General features: G+C 38.9%; 1 protein-coding gene across 1 annotated transcript in view; it reads left to right on the top strand.

The window, feature by feature from the left end:
* ARMH4 (armadillo like helical domain containing 4) overlaps positions 1–20,804 on the top strand; it is a 135,898-nt gene that overhangs the window by 5,378 nt on the left and 109,716 nt on the right. The window contains exons 2-4 of the mRNA XM_061182608.1: positions 3,098–4,490; positions 13,145–13,399; positions 15,529–15,741. Coding sequence (XP_061038591.1) covers positions 3,155–4,490; positions 13,145–13,399; positions 15,529–15,741 — 1,804 coding nt within the window. The 5' untranslated portion in view covers positions 3,098–3,154. The remainder of the gene's footprint in view (positions 1–3,097; positions 4,491–13,144; positions 13,400–15,528; positions 15,742–20,804) is intronic.

Raw genomic sequence — 20,804 nt, 5'->3', positions numbered from 1 at the left:
AGGGACAGGAGACAATGTTGAGGAAAAAAGAAAAGGCCTAGAGCCTTCAAAATGTGATTGCAGATGGTTATTGAGGTTGAAATATTGTCATTGAATTGACAAGGGTCAGTCTTTCCTTATTTATTCTCTAACATCATGCAACTCCCAGCGAAGGACACCAAACTCATGGGAGTGGCTATGTGAACATGCGCTGTGCTTGGAAAGACAGAGAAAGACCTGGAACTTGAAGGGCATCTACCAGTTTATCTGAGTTGCAGATGTGTTCCCTGCTGCCATTCCTACAGGCTGTCTTTTCTGCTTCTTTTAAAGTTCAGGCGTCACTTTGAATAGTGGGGAGAAGGAGCATATGGCTGGAATATGCAGACATAGAATAGGCTTGCAATTCACCCCACTTTTTCTGTCGTAATTGGATTTAGAAAGCAGGTGGCTGACACTTAATTACAGAAGGAAAGTCTTTTAGAGCAATGGCAGAATTCCCTTCACCCCAAAATTCTTAAAGCTCAAGATGTAGATGAAAATGAAACCTTGAAGGAAAAAATCTGTTTTGGAAAGGCAGTAGAGGTTATATTGCATCTATATTGTTTGTCCCCACTACCCTCCAAATCTGATTTGTTCATAAAATTCTCCTCTCAGCTCACATGACTCCAGAACATATAAATAAAATGTGAGGCATTCGTGCAATCATTTGGGTGCCTTGATGGCAAAATTGTGGGAAAATGAAAACATTTGTATTTTTATTTTGTGTTCTGTAGATAAAATATGAAAATGGAATCATGGAGATAGAAAGGAGTTCAAAGATTATTTTGTTTAACTCCTCATTCTGTCAAAGGAGAAACTGCGGCTATTTGTCCAGTATCACATAGCATGTTTTAACAACAATAAAGCTAGGATTCATTTTTCTCATGCCTGTCTATGCCCCTCTAAACTCTACTGCCACTCATGATGGCCTGTTTTTTTCAGGTTTTTATCCAGAAGCATGGGGTCATGGAAACCCAACTTTTAGGCCACACCTTCCATCTCCTGGGGTGTTTAGTAAGATTTCACTGAATGGGAGAAATATTTGTATAGGAAAGGGCAGATCTCTGAACAGATCAGAAATGAACCAGAGAGTTCTATAGCTTTTATGTATCTTTGACTATATAGTTTATAGTTCAGCTTGTATTTTCAGAAATCAAAGGTGTAGTTTCATCAACTGTGAGCACTCTTGCTTTACAGCCATCATATGTTTTTGTTTTAAGGATGGAAAATAGAGGCAGCAGGCCAAATACTGCTACTAATTCTGTTACCTGGCTATGAACTGGGATGCCTTATGGCTCATCCAAAATATGGGGATAACTAATGTCCAGAATGTGCACATGCTATTCCCTCTTTTTCAAATATCTTTCTCATATTCTCTCCTTTTAAAATAATGCTAGCTACATGTATGTAATTTAATATTTAAATACAATTGCTTCAACCTCTCATCCTACATATGAGGAAATTTAGCATCGCTTTCACCATCTCTGAGGATTCTTGGGTGGGGTGGCTTACATTTCTCCTAGTCATCTCTGGCTTCAGTCTTCTTCTGCTTCTAAATTTATGATCCCTGATATGCTGTTCCTTTTCTGCACATGGCATCTCATGACATCTTCCCATTCCTGTATTCTCCCAAAGAACTGTGGATTCAGGATTTCTGTGTAAAAAATTACCCCCGACTTGGTGGCAATAAATATTTATTATTTCATCCCATGTCTGTGTATTAGGAATTTGGGAGTAGCTTAGCTGGTTGTTCTGACTCAAGGTCTCTCAAGAAGTTGCAGTCAAGATAGCAGCTGGGGCTGCAGTCATCTGAAGGCCTGACTGGGGCTGGAGGAGCTGCTTCCAAGATAATTCAATCATGTGGTGCTGGTAGTTGAGCAAGATGCCTCAGCTCTGAATTCATGGATTCCTCTTTCCTCATGTAGAAAAATTCAACCTTCTTTTTCTCTTCAGCTGTCTACATTATGCCCTGAGCACGTGTCCTTTTCTCTATCTCAAAAGGACCTATAAGACTGAATGGGGTAACATGTGGAAGCTTCAGACTCCTTAAGGGGAGAATACCCTATGAAAATGTCAGTTTTTGTACTTGATGTGTGCACATCACATGCTTAATCCAGATAGTTTAATGATCAGACATGGAAGAAAGGAAAAGTATAACTTTTATAAAGATAAGGTCTTTATATTTAGATTTAGAATTTTCATTCCTAGGTTTAATTTTCTAGAAAACCCGCAGTATCTAAGAACTTTCTGATGATGGGAGAGATAAGACCTAAAACCCTTAAGTTTGGGGGGAAATTAGCAGTTTTAATATAAGTTTAGTTGTCATGAGAGTGTGAGCAGTTTGTAAAAAAATACAATAAATCTTAATCTTACAATAATGTGCATTCAGTAAAGACTGCTAATTTAAAATGTGTTTTGGTTCTCTTAAAAAGTTTTTTTCAAAAAACACACTTGTTTACATTGTTTAACGATTTTACCTTTTCTAATCTTTTTTTTTGAGACATGAAGGTTTTGCCTATAATTTTTATAGTTGTTGCAGAGAAAACAATTTAAGTATTTTAAAGATAAATTTTAATTGAAAGTCATTTATATACTTTAAAAACTCTTGAATGAAACTGGTATTCAGTATTTTATGATGATATTTAATAAGTTTTGAAACATACTTAAAAGGTTCTGTGAAAGTAATGTAAGTAAATGTTAAGATTTACTTTTTATTTCCTGGATATGTTGCTATTTCTGTAGTCATTTGACTCCATGATTAATAGAAGAATTGGGGAGAATATTACAAGTGTGACTTCAAGGGTAGTTTATTTCAAGTAGGTATTTAAAAAACAATGAACTTAGTAACTATGTGTACCCTTTGCTAGAGAACTTCAAGTTAAATCAGCTGAAAATTCAGCAGGGAAAAATGAACTGGGTTATCCACGTCTCAAAGGTACAAAGAAATGGAACATTCCTCTCCTATGTACTGTCTCTGAGCTGGGAGTCAAGGAGATTATTTTACTTCTGGTTTAATTTAAAGGGGCTTATTTACAACATATATTTATATGACAGTTTGATATGCTTTATTTTTCTGCAGGACTCAATTACTGGAATTGTCAACTCTACCAATTTATGTGCATGTTTCTCTTCCACTATGAGCAGACCAGTTGTATTGCACATTTGTCTGGCTTTCTGTAGCCTTCTACTTCTCAGCTTTGCCACACAATGTCTGGCCTTCCCCAACGTGGAAAGAAGGGAGATAGCACCTGTTCATGAAGATAAAGGGCAGTCTGAGAGGCTGAACATAGATGACCTAGAAAATAACTCCATTACTTCAAAGTACACTCTGGTCTCTGAAGAACCAATGATAGTGTTAGCAGGACCATCAACAATGTCATTAAATAAAGTATTCCCTAGTAACAAAGAAACCCCTCCTATAGGAGCTGGGCTCACGCAGCCTGATAGCCCTGGCATTTACACTGCTACTGAGCCAGTGATCTCAGCAGGGGAAGAAGTGTTTGGTTCCAGCCAGCCAGAGAGAATGTCTCCCGAAAGCCGACTTTCCAAGGCCATGTTAACCAACCCTATCACTCCAACTGCTTCTCTGAATATTGATGACAAGGAGGAACCCTCCCGTAGTACCATCATTCAGCCCATTGTGGAAGGGACCACCGAAGCAACCCAAGGTTTTCTGCACTACGTGGATGATCAATTGTTTGCAACTGAAAATCAGGCAGGAGTTAGTCTGGGACATTCACCTTTATCCTATGTGAATGCTAAAGAGATGCTAACCACCCGTCCAAGGACTGAGAAATTTGAAGCAGACCCAGAGCATAAGACAACTTCTTTTCCTGGTGTTGAGCCCACAGCAGGCGCTGAGCCTTCCCAGATGACAGCTGATAATACCCAGGCTGCTGCCACCAAGCACTGGCTCGCAACCTCCGAGTCCACCCTGAGAGTTGAGCCAGAAACTGACAGCCTGCTGGGAGCCCCAGAAGTCACAGTGAGTGTCAGCACAGCTGTTCCAGCTGTCTCCGTCGTAAGTGTTGAGTGGGATGACACCAAATTAGAGAGTGTAAGCCAGATAAAGACCCCAAAGCTTGGAGACAATACAGAGACTCAGGCGAGCATGGAAACGTCTCAGACAACCCAAGCAACCAGTAATGGTATGGAAGGCGTGGAAGGGGGCGAAACTTTGACAGAGGCTGCAGATGTGGCTCTGAGGCTGCCTGAAGGGGAAGCACACAGGGGAACAGCCCTGCTAATAGCACATGGGGATGAGAGATCATCTGCCTTCACCGATCAAAGTTCCTTTACTCCCACAAGTCCAGTGGAAGGTATGAAAGTCTCTGTGGAAAACCTGGTCCAAAATACTGCAGACTTCATGGAATCCACCAAGGAGAACAATGCCAGGCTGTTCTTAGAGACCACTGTTTCCATCTCAGAATATGAGTCTGAGGCATATCAGCCATTGGGAAATACATTTAAAGGTAAAAGAAAGAAAAATAAGCTTTCTTTAACTTGGAATGTTTCTGTTTGGTTTTATTATTTTTTAATTGACATATAGTTGACACATAACGTTGTAATGTTTTAGATGTTTTATGTTTTTTTTTTTTTAAATTTATTTTTATTTATTTATTTTTGTCTGTGTTGGGTCTTTGCTTCTGTGCGAGGGCTTTCTCTAGTTGTGGCAAGTGGGGGCCACTCTTCATCGCGGTGCGCGGGCCTCTCTTGTTGCGGAGCACAGGCTCCAGACGCGCAGGCTCAGTAGCTGTGGCTCACGGGCCTAGTTGCTCCACGGCATGTGGGATCTTCCCAGACCAGGGCTCGAACCCGTGTCCCCTGCATTAGCAGGCAGATTCTCAACCACTGCGCCACCAGGGAAGCCGTTATGTTTTTTTTTTTTAAAGTGACAATTTAGAAGTAAGTTATCTAAGTTTTAATGAAAAACAAAAGTAAATAAATAAAAAATGCATTTTTCATAAAAATTACTTCCAAATATAACCCCTGCATATAGACCTGTGGTATTCAAATGGGAATAATTTGCGTCATGCCTTCTGCCCGCCCCCGCGCCACTCATTTGGCAATGTTTGGAGACATTTTTTCCAGTTTTATTGAACTGTAATTGACATATGGCACTGTGTACGTTTAAGTTGTGTGGCATAATGATTTGACCTATATACATCATGAAATGATTATCACAGTAAATTTAGTGAACTTCCATCAACTCATATAGATACAAACTTAAAGAAATAGAAAAACATTTTTTTTCTTGTAATGAGAACTCTTAGGATTTACTCTCTTAACTTTCATATATAACATATGGCAGTGTTAATTATATTTATCATATTGTACATCACTAGTACTTATTTATCTTACACCTGGAAGTTTGTACCTTTTGACTGCCTTCATCCAGTTTCCCCTCCCCCCATCCCCTGCCTCTAGTAACCACAAATCTGATCTCTTTTTCTATGAGTTTGTTTGTTTTTGAAATAGAATTGGCCTAAAACACTGTGTTAGTTCCTAGTTAGTTGCACAACATGGTGATTTTGGTATTTCTATACATTACAAAATGATCACCGTGATAAGTCTAGTTACTAGCTGTCACCATACAAAGACGTTACATATTTATTGACTGTATTCCCCACACTGTACATTTCATACCTGTGACTCATTTATTTTGCAACTGGAAGTTTGTACCGCTTAATCTCCATTACCTATTTCTGGAGACATTTTTGGTCGTCACAATAGAGAGCATCTAGGGGGTAGAGGTCAAGATGCTGCTAAACATCCTACAGTGCACAGCAATATATCTGAGCCAAAATATATATATGTGTGTGTATATATATATCTGAGAAACCCTGATATAGATTAATATTTTTCAAACCTTTTATTATGAAAATGTGTATATTTACAGGAAAATGTGAAAAAATTAGCTATATGTTTAAATGATATAATCAACAATGTTGGATACTTATTTATACATTGTTGTAAGAAATACTCACATTCCTGATATTTCTTACCAAAAAGCCTTAGGTAAATATTTATCTCATAGTATTAACCATATGAGTTCTTTGACTTTGTTTTCCTAAAAAGAAATTCTTCTAGAAATAAGGGGGAAAAAATACCAGTACAGATAAATCCTCTCTGCTGGCTTGATTCTGCACTTTCTACTTCCTCTCGGCTTCTACATCTGTGAATGCTATGAGCTGACAATCCTTGCATTTGTTGCTGATGGATGATGTTTTTCTTTTATTGTGTGTAGTTGGTCAGATAACAGAATGGGAAGGGAAAGACTTAGTGTAATGTGCATATGCTCATTCCAAATTGTTTTGGAATATGTACAGCTGTTACTCCAGCTAATGGAAAATAGCAAGTTAGTAATATGTTTTATAAAGTGTTATGGAGATTGAATTAAAACGATAAAAGATTGAATTTTACATGTCCAATTCATTTTTTAAAGACTGTAAGACTTAGTATACTGGAAGTTTTCGTAGAAGCTTCCAGAAAATGTTTTGTAAGTTGGGTCCACATGACAATGAAGATACTAAATATGACCAAACAAGAAGTTTATTTCAGTTCTCCATTACACTTTAAGATATTCCTGGAGCATTAAATCATGTAGTTCCAGATTATTCACTGCACAGTTGAATCCATGATTCTTATGTACTAGACTTGCATTAGCTTCCATTAATACAGCCTAAAAAAGTAAAATGAATTTGGTAATTGATTATTTTTTTTGATTATTGAATATGCTCCTTACTTAGTCATAATTGCCTCACTTAACTACAGTCTTTTAACAGGCAACTTCTTTTAATTCCCAGCACATAGCACAATATATGGCACATAGTAGGTGCTCAGAAAATATCTGTTCATTGAATGACTAAATGAAGATAGAGAACCATTCAGACTAGAATTATCTAATCCGATTGCCTGCATTGTCCAAATTAATCAAAAAGCTTCTAAATATTCTTGGTAGAGAGAGGAATGGTCAAATAATTCCTTTCAACTTTACTTTTTTTGTTGTTTTGTAGAGTTAAAAATAATGTGAAAAATTGAGATTACTGACAGCAGTAGTAAGAGAATAGCCAAAAAGCTTTTCTACCCATTTTCTGGTGATTACAAGTATTTCTGAGAAGTAAACCACTCAATCCCACACAATCTAGTTTTAAGAAAGGTCACTTTTGCAGAACAGGTTTGGATTTCCTCCTTGAGTCTCCTTCTCAAGATCACTAAGTGACCTCAAAACCCCTGCCCAGGACAAATGCTGATCCTAGTGACCTCAAGGAGGGAGGGATGTGTGACAACTACGGTCTGTGGAGCCCCCAGGAGGGCGCTAACTTTCACCTTTTCTCCACCCAGAGAGTGACATTGTCAAAAGAGTGCTTCAGAAATATCCTGGATTGTGTCTCATCCCAGGAGCTTCTGAAGGAGCTGGAGAAACTGCAGAGTCATTAGTTTCTGAACGAAGCCAGTGGCACCTGGTTGCATTGGCAGAGGGACTTTGGAACTGTTCTGCCCAATAAGACATTTTAATCAATCGAGAAGGTTTAGTCACACTGATGTGGTCAGCTGGTTTCACAACTGAGCTTGATTAAAATTTTTCCAATCTGTTGGCCTCAGTTTCTCCATCTGGAAATGGGGAAGGCAAAATTAAATCTAAGGGCCTTCCTTCCTTATTTGTCTAAGAGGGGTGTCTAAGGTCTAGGCTCACCCCCTGCAGGGCTGGTAACTGTGACTGATGAACTGTCATGACCAAGCCATTGCATTATCCTACCACGTTCTTGAAGTCAACTTTCAGCAAACCTACTGGCTGTGTTCAGATTTGTTGACTCAAGAGAGCCTGCAGGTTAGGCTCTACAGAAATTTTATACAGGAGTTCTGTAAATGTGATGGGGGTGCAGGTTGTGTGTTTTACTCATCATTGGAAAAGAAAGAGGGAATAGGGGTGGGTATATGTGAATAGCTGATGATGGAAATTCAACCAAGGAACTGGGGGTGGCTTCCAATACTTGGAAGATGGACTTTTATTCCTGGGTGTCCTGAATTTTTACTCTTAATTTTTACTCCATTAAAATGCCTTAACTTTCAAAAAAAAAAAAAAAAAAAGAAGTAAACACTTCAAATACCAATCATTTTAGGGCCCAGGGACTACTTAAGACATTCTCTTCTTCAGGGAATGCAATAATTTCTTGGCATTTTTGGGTATTATGAACAGATGAGGATCCTGAGATTATAGTCAGTTCTCTGATTCAGCTGGTTCTTCAGCTGGTTCACTTGAAGATCAGGTTTTAAAAGCAATCTATAATAATTATATATTTTTTCTCTACAGGAATTGGGAAGAATGAGAGATGTGGAGAAATTCTGAATGTTATTTTAAAAATTCCCATTACTGTTTCTAGCTCTCACTCTTCTTTCTCTAACAGCAGTCACTTATTCAAAGTATTATACCATGCCCATTTTTGAAAAAATTTATTTGTTTTATTTATTTATTTTTGGCTGCGTTGGGTCTTGGTTGCTGTGCGCGGGCTTTCTCTAGTTGTGGTGAGTGGGGGCTACTCTTCGTTGCGGTCGCGGGCTTCTCATTTTGGTGGCTTCTCTTGTTGTGGAGCACAGGCTCTAGGCGTGCGGGCTTCAGTAGTTGTGGCACGTGGGCTCAGTAGTTGTGGCTCACGGGCTGTAGAGCGCAGGCTCAGTAGTTGTGGTGCACGGGCTTAGTTGCTCCGCGACATGTGGGATCTTCCCGGACCAGGGCTCCAACCCGGGCTTGAACCCATTTCGCCTGCATTGGCAGGAGGATCCTTAACCACTGTCCTACAAAGGAAGGCCATACCATGCCCTTTTGATATTTCTTGCTGTTTCATGAAACTATGACCATAGAGTGAACATTTATTCTGACATATTTTTTCTCAAAAGTGTTCATTATGCTTTCAAAAATGAGGGCAACATGGAGAATGCATACTGCTTAAAATGATAAAACTATATATTATCTTTTTATGGCAAACATAGCATTGTCTTAGGTGCTAAAGATACAAAAAGGGCAATGAATCCTATCTCTCAAGAGATGTGTGATCTTATTTCAGAAAAAAAACTTAAACAATGGCACAAAGAGCAAATATGAATATGAAGCACAAGTAAGGTTGTCTTATAACCAGGTATATCAATCCATCAAATGTAAAAATCTCCAGTTCAAAGAAAAAATAGTCCAAACTGATTGGGGACCAAGAAATGGAACTGCTTGTACTAAAAAACATCCAAACACTATTTAAAGCAAATAAATTGTTTCTGAGGAAAAATATTTTTAGTAATAGGAAGAACAATGATGTCATTAATAAAAACTTTGAGAAAACCTTTTCACCTATTTCTAGAATGTTATTTCTCATTGCATAATTTACCGGACTTGGTAATGTGCTAAGGATCTAGGATTAGTATTTAAAAAAAGAGAGGTAATAGAGTCTTCTAGAAATTAAGTTTTCACAGTGGCTCAGTATTTGAAATTTCCAGCATAGCCCCTCCCTAAGAGGGGGGCAAATATTAACCCTTATAAATAGTCTTTAATAATGTATTTGAGTGGATTATAATGTAAAGAAAGTGGACCTCTGATAGATACGTCATACCCCACAGGTCTGTTTCATTCTGTTTTATGATTTAAAAGCAAGTGCAGATCTTCTACAGAGGCTACTCCAAGTTGTTCCTTAGGCAATGGCAGGATTTCCTTTCTCATGGCTGAATAATATTCCGCTGTGTGTGTGTGTGTGTCTGTGTGTGTGTGTGTCTGTGTGTTTATCCATTCTTCTGTTGATGGGATAAGCACAGTTAGCACAGTGGTTAAGAGCCCTAACTATGTAACCTTAGTCAGGTTCCTTAGCCTCTCTACACCTAAGTTGTTTGTAAAATGAGGTAATAATATCTGATATTTATTGAATACTTATGAAGCACTGGGCATGTACTGTTTTACATGTGTTATCTAATTTAATCTTTGTAAAAATGCTATGAGATAGATACTCTTATTATTTCCATTTTACCACTGAGGAAGCTCAAGGCCCAGAGAAATTAAGTAATTCGTTCAAGGTCATGCAGATAGTAGGTGGCTGAGTCCGAATTGAGACCCAGGCAAATTGGGTCTAGAGCCTGCGTTCTTGGCCACTATGATATATGGCTTCCATAGAATATTAGTACCTACCTCCCCTTAGTACACATGGCAGGATAAAATAAGATAATGCCCGAGAAGCAAGAAGAACTACAATCCTGCAGCCTGTGGAACAAAAACCACATTCACAGAAAGATAGACAAGATGAAAAGGCAGAGGGCTATGTACCAAATGAAGGAACAAGATAAAACCCCAGAAAAACAACTAAATGAAGTGGAGATAGGCAACCTTCCAGAAAAAGAATTCAGAATAATGATAATGAAGATGATCCAGGACCTCGGAAAAAGAATGGAGGCAAAGATCGAGAAGATGCAAGAAATGTTTAACAAAGACCTAGAAGAATTAAAGAACAAACAAACAGAGATGAACAATACAGTAAGTGAAATGAAAACTACACCAGAAGGAATCAATAGCAGAATAACTGAGGCAGAAGAACGGATAAGTGACCTGGAAGACAGAATGGTGGAATTCACTGCTGCAGAACAGAATAAAGAGAAAAGAATGAAAAGAAATGAAGACAGCCTAAGAGACCTCTGAGACAACATTAAATGCAACAACATTCGCTTTATAGGGGTCCAAGAAGGAGAAGAGAGAGAGAAAGGACCACAGGAAATATTTGAAGAGATTATAGTCGAAAACTTCCCTAACATGGGAAAGGAAATAGCCACCCAAGTCCAGGAAGCGCAGCGAGTCCCATACAGGATAAACCCAAGGAGAAACACGCCGAGACACACAGTAATCAAATTGGCAAAAATTAAAGACAAAGAAAAATTATTGAAAGCAGCAGGGAAAAATGACAAACAACACACAAGGGAACTCCCATAAGGTTAACAGCTGATTTCTCAGCAGAAACTCTACAAGCCAGAAGGGAGTGGCATGATATACTTAAAGTGATGAAAGGGAAGAACCTACAACCCAGATTACTCTACCCGGCAAGGATCTCATTCAGATTCGACAGAGAAATCAAAAGCTTTACAGACAAGCAAAAGCTAAGAGAATTCAGCACCACCAAACCAGCTCTACAACAAATGCTAAAGGAACTTCTCTAAGTGGGAAACACAAGAGAAGAAAAGGATCTACAAAAACAAACCCAAAATAATTACAAAAATGGTCATAGGAACGTACATATTGATAATTACCTTAAACGTGAATGGATTAAATGCTCCAACCAAAAGACACAGGCTTGCTGAATGGATACAAAAACAAGACCCATCTATATGCTGTCTACAAGAGATCCACTTCAGACCTAGGGACACATACAGACGGAAAGTGAGGGGATGGAAAAAGATATTCCATGAAAATGGAAATCAAAAGAAAGCTGGAGTAGCAATACTCATATCAGATAAAATAGACTTTAAAATAAAGAATGTTACAAGAGACAAGGAAGGACACTACATAATGATCAAGGGATCAATCCAAGAAGAAGATATAACAATTATAAATATATATGCACCTAACATAGGAGCACCTCAATACATAAGGCAACTGCTAACAGCTATAAAAGAGAAAATCGACAGTAACACAATAATAGTGGGGGACTTTAACACCTCACTTACACCAATGGAGAGATCATCCAAAATGAAAATAAATAAGGAAACAGAAGCTTTAAATGACACAGTAGACCAGAGAGATTTAATTGATATTTACAGGACATTCCATCCAAAAACAGCAGATTACACTTTCTTCTCAAGTGCGCACGGAACATTCTCCAGGATAGATCACATCTTGGGTCACAAATCAAGCCTCAGTAAATTTAAGAAAATTGAAATCATATCAAGCATCTTTTCTGACCACGATGTTATGAGATTAGAAATGAGTTACAGGGAAAAAAACGTAAAAAACACAAACACATGGAGGCTAAACAATACATTGCTAAATAACCAAGAGATCACTGAATAAATTAAAGAGGAAATCAAAAAATACCTGGAGACAAATGACAATAAAAACACGATGATCCAAAACCTATGGGATGCAGCAAAAGCAGTTCTAAGAGGGAAGTTTATAGCTATACAAGCCTACCTCAAGAAACAAGAAAAATCTCAAATAAACAATCTAACCTTACACCTAAAGGAACTAGGGAAAGAAGAACAAACAAAACCCAAAGTTAGCAGAAGGAAAGACATCATAAAGATCAGAGCAGAAATAAATGAAAAAAAAAAAAAGATAATGCCCATCATGCACTTAATAGGAACTCAGTAAACATTAGTTATTGTAATTAGTATTCCTTTAATTCAAAATGTCAACTTCCTGTTCCCCTTCAGGAATGCAAATGTGAAAATTAATATATACAAGTGCTTCTGAGAATTTTTTTTTAAAATTTATTTATATTTATTTATTTATTTTTGGCTGCGTTGGGTCTTCGTTGCTGTGCATAGGCTTTCTCTAGTTGTGGCGAGCGGGGGCTACTCTTCGTTGTGGTGGGTGGGCTTCTCATTGTGGTGGCTTCTCCTGTTGTGGAGCATGGGCTCTAGGTGCGCGGGCTTCAGTAGTTGTGGCACACTGGTTCAGTAGTTGTGGCTCGCGGGCTCTAGAGCACAGGCTCAGTAGCTGTGGCTTAGTTGCTCCGTGGCATGTGGGATCTTCCTGGACCAGGACTTGAACCCGTGTCCCCTGCATTGGCAGGTGGATTCTTAACCACTGTGCCACCAGGGAAGTCCCTGCTTCAGAGAATTTTTGAACTTAGTTTTGTATAATTTGTTTCTGAACAAATTGATTATGTTGATATTCATAAAAGGGAGCTCAGCTGTTGATTTTCCTGTTTTGTTTTAAATGTTATTTTTTTTTATATTAACATCTTTATCTCTGTCTTAGATTGATTCATGACTCCTGAAAACAGCAACACTGAAAACATTTATTTACTGGCAGTTTGTTTCTCTCCCTTCTCATTCTCTGAAACGGCTGTCTGCTTTTTTTTTTTAAATTATTAATTATATAGTGACTTTTTCAGGTATAGGGATTTAGTGTATTGAAAAATGTTGTTTCCTCCCTTTTAAGACATCATTACTCAAGAGATGACAACAGCTGTTCAAGAAGCAGAAGCCAGTTTATCTTCAGTGATGCAAGAGCAGCAGGTTTCTACCCTCGAGGTTACCAGAGGAGATGTCGAGACTGAGGGAGGGAAAGAGTTGCCCTCTGCCACAGCTGATGCTCCTGGTGTTACTCAGCTGTCGAGAAGATGGGAGCCTCTGGCCACTGGGGTTTCAACGACACCCGTCCCTCTGTCTTTCGAAGTTACTCCCGCTGTAGAAGGTCTGTAAGGGAGAGAATTGTACTCAGCGTTTTGGGGGTGGATCTTTTCGGAGTTGATAAGGAGTAGAATGAGTGAGGCAGATGGCCCTGTCACCAGGGCACACACACACACACACACATACACACACACGTACACACATACACACACACACATACACAGACATACACACACACACACAGACACACACACACATATACACAGACATACACACACACACACGCATACACACACACACACACATACACAGACATACACACACACACACACACACACACACACAGACACACCTCACCTGGAGGTATATTTTTTCAGCAGGAAAGGTAGGTGAACTCCTTGTTTGGAGAGGTGTGGCACAGCTAAAGGACAAGGGGTTAGTTCCCAAGTAAAATCTCCTGGTGGCTCATCTCTGAGGCCCACGAAGCCCAAGCCTCCTGAGAACTCTCCCCTAGTTTGACACGTCTGGCTGCTAGGTGCCAGGGGGGTGAAACCAGCAAGGACCTGGGGGTGAAACCAACAAAGACCTGGGTTTGAATCCCAGCTTTGGCCCTCACTAGCATTGTGGCTTCAAGAAAATTTCTTAATGTCTCCAAGCCTTGGTTTGTTCCTCTTTAAATAATGCCTACCTGTCTTATGGGTTATTTTAAGGATTTCGAATAATGTATAAGAAGTACTTTCTATGTAGGAGGCCCTCAGGTGCTCTAATATCTTAAGGACCGTGAAGTTTTCGAATCTGGGTGGTCATCAGAGTCACCTGAGAATTACAAAAATTATTATTATTTAGTTATTATTTTTGGACTTCATGTCTCTGTCTCATCATTGGTCTAAGTAAATCCTACTTTTATTTATTAATTGAGTTATCTTTAACAATGTCATAAATACCTTCTAATCCTGCCTGCCTGCCTCCCCTGCAAAAAAAACCCTTAGGCTCTTGTCAGTAACCTACAGGTAACCCCATGACCCTTCCCATCTAAACCCCATCCTCCTCTGTTAACCATTAACCTGAATCTTGTGTTCATCATTTCCTTGACTTCCTTTTCTTTTAGTTTTATCATGTCTGTATGTACTCCTGATATTATACATTTAAAACTTTTAGATTTTTTACTTTATCAAAACAGTATTGTGCTATGGATAGCCTTTTTGGGACTTATTTTTTTTTTTACTTAATATTCTAAGGTCTGTATTTACTTACTGCGGTTCTTTTGCTTTGACTGCTTGCAATATTCCATTATGAAAATGTATCACAGTTTATTCACCCAATCTTTATCCAGTCTTTTCTAGTGATTTGCATTTGGGTCATTTCCAGGTTTGGCTATTGTGAACACGGCTGCCGTGAATATTCTTTTACATATTCTCCATTGCACGTGTGTAGGAGATTCTCTTGGGTATATACCTAGGAACTGAGTTGCTGGACAATAGGGCATATGAATATTTGACTTTAGGAAGCAATGCCTAACTACTTTCCAAAGTGGTTGCTTCCATTTATACTGCAAACAGCAATGTATATGAGAATCTGTGGATCCATGTCCTGGGAGCTTTCACAAATAGTTTCTCAGGCTTCATCACCAAGGAGGTTCTGATTCGATAAGTTGGGATATGTAGAAAGCATGAAAACTGACATTTAAAAAATTACCTCAAGAGATTCTGATGATCCACCAAGCTTGCAAAATACTACTAATCTAGAGTTTCTAGATTTGGGAATATCTGGGGCTAAATTTGGCCGCTTTAAAATTGAGCATATTGCAGACACAGATCTAAGCTTTTATTCTTTGACTTGATTTTTAAAAGTCATCCTTGGGGTATATTTAAATAAATTTTGGTTAAATTTTCTACCTTTGGTAATAGGTTATATAAAATCCCACAAAATCCATAATATTGTTAATAGAATAAATGGGAGATTAACATTTGAAAACAAAGTTCTGATTTGAGATAATATATTTTCCTGGAAGATAAAGTGTTTGCCTCGGGTGGCTGGATTGGTGCAATGTGGGAAGGAAGAGCTGGTCTAAGTGCCACACTTACTGTATATAAGATACTGGCTTCATTCGTCATTTCTTGCTTAAGAAGTAAAAGCATATGTATATATTCCCCTTACTGATCACCTTTGGGTCATGTCCCTTGTGTTTGGCAGACCTAATGGACACAGTCACAGGGCCGAACGAGGAGTTGTTCACACCAATTGTGGGTTCTCCAGTGACGCCCCCTGGGATGATGGAGGAAGCACCTAGCACTTCCCCAGCGCTTGCTGACCCTGAGGCATCTTCCGAGAGAAGAACAGCTGCTCCATCCATTAGCTATGTTAATACAGCTGCCTCCTATGGTCTGGACCAACTCGAATCTGAAGGTATCCATGCTTTGAAGGGGATCTTTTCTAGGACAGATTCAGTGAGTCACTGAGCAACTGTTGTCTTTGAGAAAAGCTCCAGGATAAGTATATTCTGTGTGTAGTGTAGATCAGGGGTCAGTAGACCATGGCCCAGCCAGATCCGGCCTGCCGTCTGTTTTTGTATGGCAAGCTAAAATTGGTCTTTACATTTTCAAACGATTGAAAAAAATCAAAAGAAGAATAGTATTTCGTGACATGTAGAAGTTTTTATAAAATCCACATTTCAGTGTTCCTAATTAACAGCCACACTTGTTCATTTGTGTATTGTCTGTGGCTACTTTTGTGCCAGAGCAGCAAAGTTGAGTAGTTGTGACAGAGACTAACTGCCCACAGAGCCTAAAATATTTATGAGATGGCCCTTTACCGAAAAAGCTTGCTGACCCCTGCTCTACATCAGTAGTTCTCAATTACAGTTGAACATTAGAATCACCTTGGGGAGCTTTTAAAGGATCCTAATGACCGAGTCCTTCTCCCAGCGATTCTGATTCAGTTGGGATGGAATCTGGCATCAACATTTTTCAAGAGTTGCTTGAGATGATTTCAGTGTGCAGGCTGAATTGCGAAAACTGGTTTAATGGAAAACTTGAGTTTCCCCACCAGATTTTCTTGGGTGGAAGTTTTAATGTGGGTTGTATTTTTGTAACACTGCTCTGGTTGTTAATGCTGGGTCATTCTCCCTTAATTGTGTCTCTGGGTTAGATGTTCCACTTTTTGGAGATAGTCTCCTCACCTGTTAAGGCTGAGAAATTCTTGCCCAATCTTACTTTCCAAGGCATTGGCTTTGAGCATGAAAAAAGATGCTTGGAGCACAGCTGCACATCCACAAATCAGAAGTCGGGAAATATAACGAAAGGTCGTTTAATTAATCAGCATTTTGGCAGGTGAACAGCTCCTGGCTGGATTGCAAAATGGCCAGAGATTTGTAGTGCTGTTTCTTAAACTAATCTGGAAGACAGGTAAGCTTTTGGGCACTAAATTAGCCATATGTTTGATGCAGTAAAGACATAGGATGTGCTGTTATTTTATATTTTGTCTACTCTGTAACAGAGAAGGTGGTTCAGCCAGGTTTGCAGCAGGCTGTATTGCAGACTTTCAGGGTAATAACTGGTAGTTTTCTGGCGGAGAAATGTGACATTTTAGGAGGAATGTGAATTCCATGGAGTGCTGGTTTAAGAAATGGATCAAAGCAAGCTCAGAGGCCAACAGCTCTTGCTCTCCACATTAAGATAAAAACTTGGAATGTAGTCTCATATTAGCTGTCTGCTCTCCTTGATGCCATCTGGAAAGACCAGGTTTCCCCAAATTAACCTGAGTTAGAGATGACAGCTTTACCCGGCAGGGCTCATTTAATCAGAGGAAAAAAATTGTGTTTGTGAATAATCCATACTTGTGAAACTGCAATACTTTTCTAAATTTAGTAGATGATGGCAGTTATATTGAGATGTGTGAGAATTTTCTTAACTTGCCTAAGATGTCCTAGAGTTTTAGTGCTTTTCTTCTACACAGCTCAATTCCAGCTTCTTTTTGAGAATATATTTTGTCAGTTTTGATCTAAGTTATGATCCTTGTCAAGGCTTATGAAAGACATTTTTGGTTTAAAAATATTCTTTCTGCTACGTTGTTGGGCTTAAGACAAGATTTTGAATGAGCACACCTTTTCTCCTAAATACCAGGGAGTACAATTTATATTTAATTAGTATATGTTAGTAATGTCACAATTAGTTTTATGCTGGTCTATCTAGTCCTCTTAAAGCAGGAGTGACTACACTTATTTAAATCGATAGACTCCTGGATGTATTGGAGGCCTCCATTTTCAGTGCATGTTTTTCCACTTTGTCCAGGAATATAAGTGCAGCCTGAGGCTTTGACTAGATGAAACATTTTAATTCTTCTGTAGCATTGGACCCAGGGGAAGATAGTTTATTCTTACTTAGAAGGAGGTTGTGTGATGTCAAGTTATCTACCTTTCAAGTTTGATTCTCTGTGATGTGTTGATAAATGTCAATTCTCCAGTTAAGGTGTGTGTTTATTTAATTATATTATTAAACTCCCTATATGTTATTTGAATATCTTCCTTCCCACTCAGGGGCAGGAGCACTTCTCCAGAGAATGGGGTATTTGTCTCAGTGAGATATGGACAAGAGACCTGCCCCTTTTAGACACCACACACCCAAGGAGCAAGAACCTTTGTGGAAATTTCTGAATGTTTATTCTTTTTTTTTTTTTAATTTTTATTTATTTATTTATTTTTGTCTGTGTTGGGTCTTCGTTTCTGTGCGAGGGCTTTCTCTAGTTGTGGCAAGCGGGGGCCACTCTTCATCGCGGTGTGCGGGCCTCTCACTGTCGCGGCCTCTCTTGTTGCGGAGCACAGGCTCCAGACGTGCAAGCTCAGTAATTGTGGCTCACGGGCCCAGCCGCTCCGCGGCATGTGGGATCTTCCCAGACCAGGGCTCGAACCCGTGTCCCCTGCATTGGCAGGCAGATTCTCAACCACTGCGCCCCCAGGGAAGCCCCCTGAATGTTTATTCTTTAAGGGATAGTCAATGTCCCAGATGAGCCTAAAATTTGTATCTGTGCGGTACCCTGTCTTGTTGTCTTCTCCTTCACGTCTCTACAACATAATGACTAAGAGAGTGTATTAGTTTTCTAGGACTGCCATAACAAAGTCTCACAAACTGGGTGATTTAAAACAGCAGAGATTTGTTCTCTTGCAATTTTAGAGCCTAGAAGTGTGAAATCAAGTTGTAGGCAGGGCCGCGCTCCCTGCAAAGCCTCTGGGTGAGGATCGTCCCTCGCCTCTTCCAGCTTCTGGTGCCTCAGGCATTCCTTGGCTTGTGGCAGCATCACTGCAGTCTCTGCCTCCATCTTCACCTCTTCCCTCTTTGTGTCTCTGTGCCCAAATTTCCCTTGTCTTATGAGGACATCAGTCATTGGATTAGGACTCACCCCGATAGTTGCATCTGAGCTTGATTACATCTACCGGAACTCTATTTCCAAATAAGGTCAGATTCACAAGTTCTGTGGTTTAGGACTTAAACATATTTTCTGGGGGAACACAATTCAACTTGTAATAGGAGGTCTGCTTCTGAGGAGTTTTCCAGCTGGCTCTGAGGGCAGACTTGCTCTGCCTCTGGAACGCCCACTTGAGAGATGTGCATTGGTAGAGTGGGAGAAGTTTGGTGTGGTTTACATTTCTCAGGCATTGAAGAAAGGCTGCTTCTATAAGTGCGTACTGCCTTGTGCCTATTTCAGTACGCCTTTTACCTTGTCAGCAAAAATGCACTTTGATTTTTGAAGGGATAATGGTTTATCTGTCACCTTGCCTGATATACTTTACTTCTCTGTATTTTTTTTTTTTTAGGGAATAAATGCTTTCAGGATGATAAAAAATGCATTATACTTATCTCAGGCATAACTCTACTAGGGCTGTGTTCAGCATCTTTGAAATATAAACATGACAAAGTGTTCTAACTTTTAATTCAAAAATTGGATAATGGCAAAGTACATGTATATGTATATATGTGTATATATATACAGGTACATATATATGTACATAAACTAATTTTTGTTTTTTTAAAATTAATTTTTATTGGAGTATAGTTGATTAACAGTGTTGCATAATCTTATTTTTGGACATGATCTTTGTTTAGGTTGATATCCTTTTTGGTTGAGTGTTAATATCTTCCTCTGCTCCAAAACAGCAGCTTAAAATTTTTGATTGCTTATGAAAACTTACTTGGAGTTTTTTCATTTGGGTTAACTGTCTTTAAAATATTTTAATACTAATATCAAATGAACTAAGGCCTTCAATATTTCTTACTGAATGTAATTCTGCTTTCTGAATTTTAGAAGTCCAAATGAAGATATCTATTTACTCTAAACAAATCAGACTTATTTCGGCCTTTCCTATGTTTCCACAGAAGATGGAAATTCATCTGTGCTGTAAAATTGTAGCAATAATTCTGTAGGGTGGAAGGTTGTGGCTTTAACAGTTCAATACTCAGAAAAAAAATCTACTGTGGGTCTCTTTGTACCAGGTACTAGGTTTCTAAGAATGTGTGAGAGGTAAGAGAACAAAAACGGAGGTGTCTCAGATCTTGTGATTAAGGTGTTGGTAATCCTTCTTCACATCCCCAGCACTTTCTCCCTTAACGTTTGGAAGTCAATAGCCGGGCCTTCCAGCTGTGAGAGGTGGGAAACCACTTGGTGCTCCCCGTGGTGCTGACTGGACAGACTTGGGAACCGGGTGAATTTGCTTGGACTCTCTCAAGATGAGCCTGGGTTAACGTATTGCTTTTCTGCAAGAGAAGAAGAAACACCAGTATCTTTGGTCTGGAGAATGTGAATTCTCGATCTGACTAGTCCTATTTAATGTGTTTCTATAGGCATAATAGACTGAGTGGTGGGGCTGTAAAATCCCGTGCCGTTATTCCAGACAATTCCCATTTCCTCATCTGTTTCAAAGTGCCTATTTACTACAGGGTTTATTACAGGGTTATTGACATGCGGGGGAATTACCTTTTTTTTTTTTTTTTTTTTTACATATGACACATTATATATAAACATATAGCATATTACCTTTTTTTAACATATAAACAGGTTTTTAATTCTTAGTATCCAACAGGAAAGTCATGTTTAATTTTTTAATATCTTGATTTTTAAAAAATAAGACCAAGTATATCATTTGACTTCAATTTTCTCTTTTCTGACCGTTTTTTCCTTGTTTTTCGAAGACCATTTTGGATGTCCTTATATTTAGGTTTTGAAAGATTGTATTTTTGACATCTTTTCCCAGCGAGGCAGCACACATGGGGCAGAAAGCTGTCATTTTTCTGTCATTTGTTGTTTAATCTATTTCAGTGACGTCAGTTTTCCTCCCTTCATGAGTGTGTGTGTGCACATCTGTGTGTGTGTGTTTAATTTCATGGATGTTTTTTCCACAGTCCTCTGAGAGCATGTCCTATATACACTTTCAGCATCTCTTAATTTCCTCTGCTGAAAGACAGTGATGTTATCTCTCC

The sequence above is a fragment of the Eubalaena glacialis genome, chromosome 2 (assembly GCF_028564815.1).
Source record: "Eubalaena glacialis isolate mEubGla1 chromosome 2, mEubGla1.1.hap2.+ XY, whole genome shotgun sequence".
Classification (NCBI taxonomy): domain Eukaryota; kingdom Metazoa; phylum Chordata; class Mammalia; order Artiodactyla; family Balaenidae; genus Eubalaena; species Eubalaena glacialis.
The sequence above is the reverse complement of the archived record's forward strand: the minus strand, read 5'-3'. Positions and strand labels throughout refer to the sequence as shown.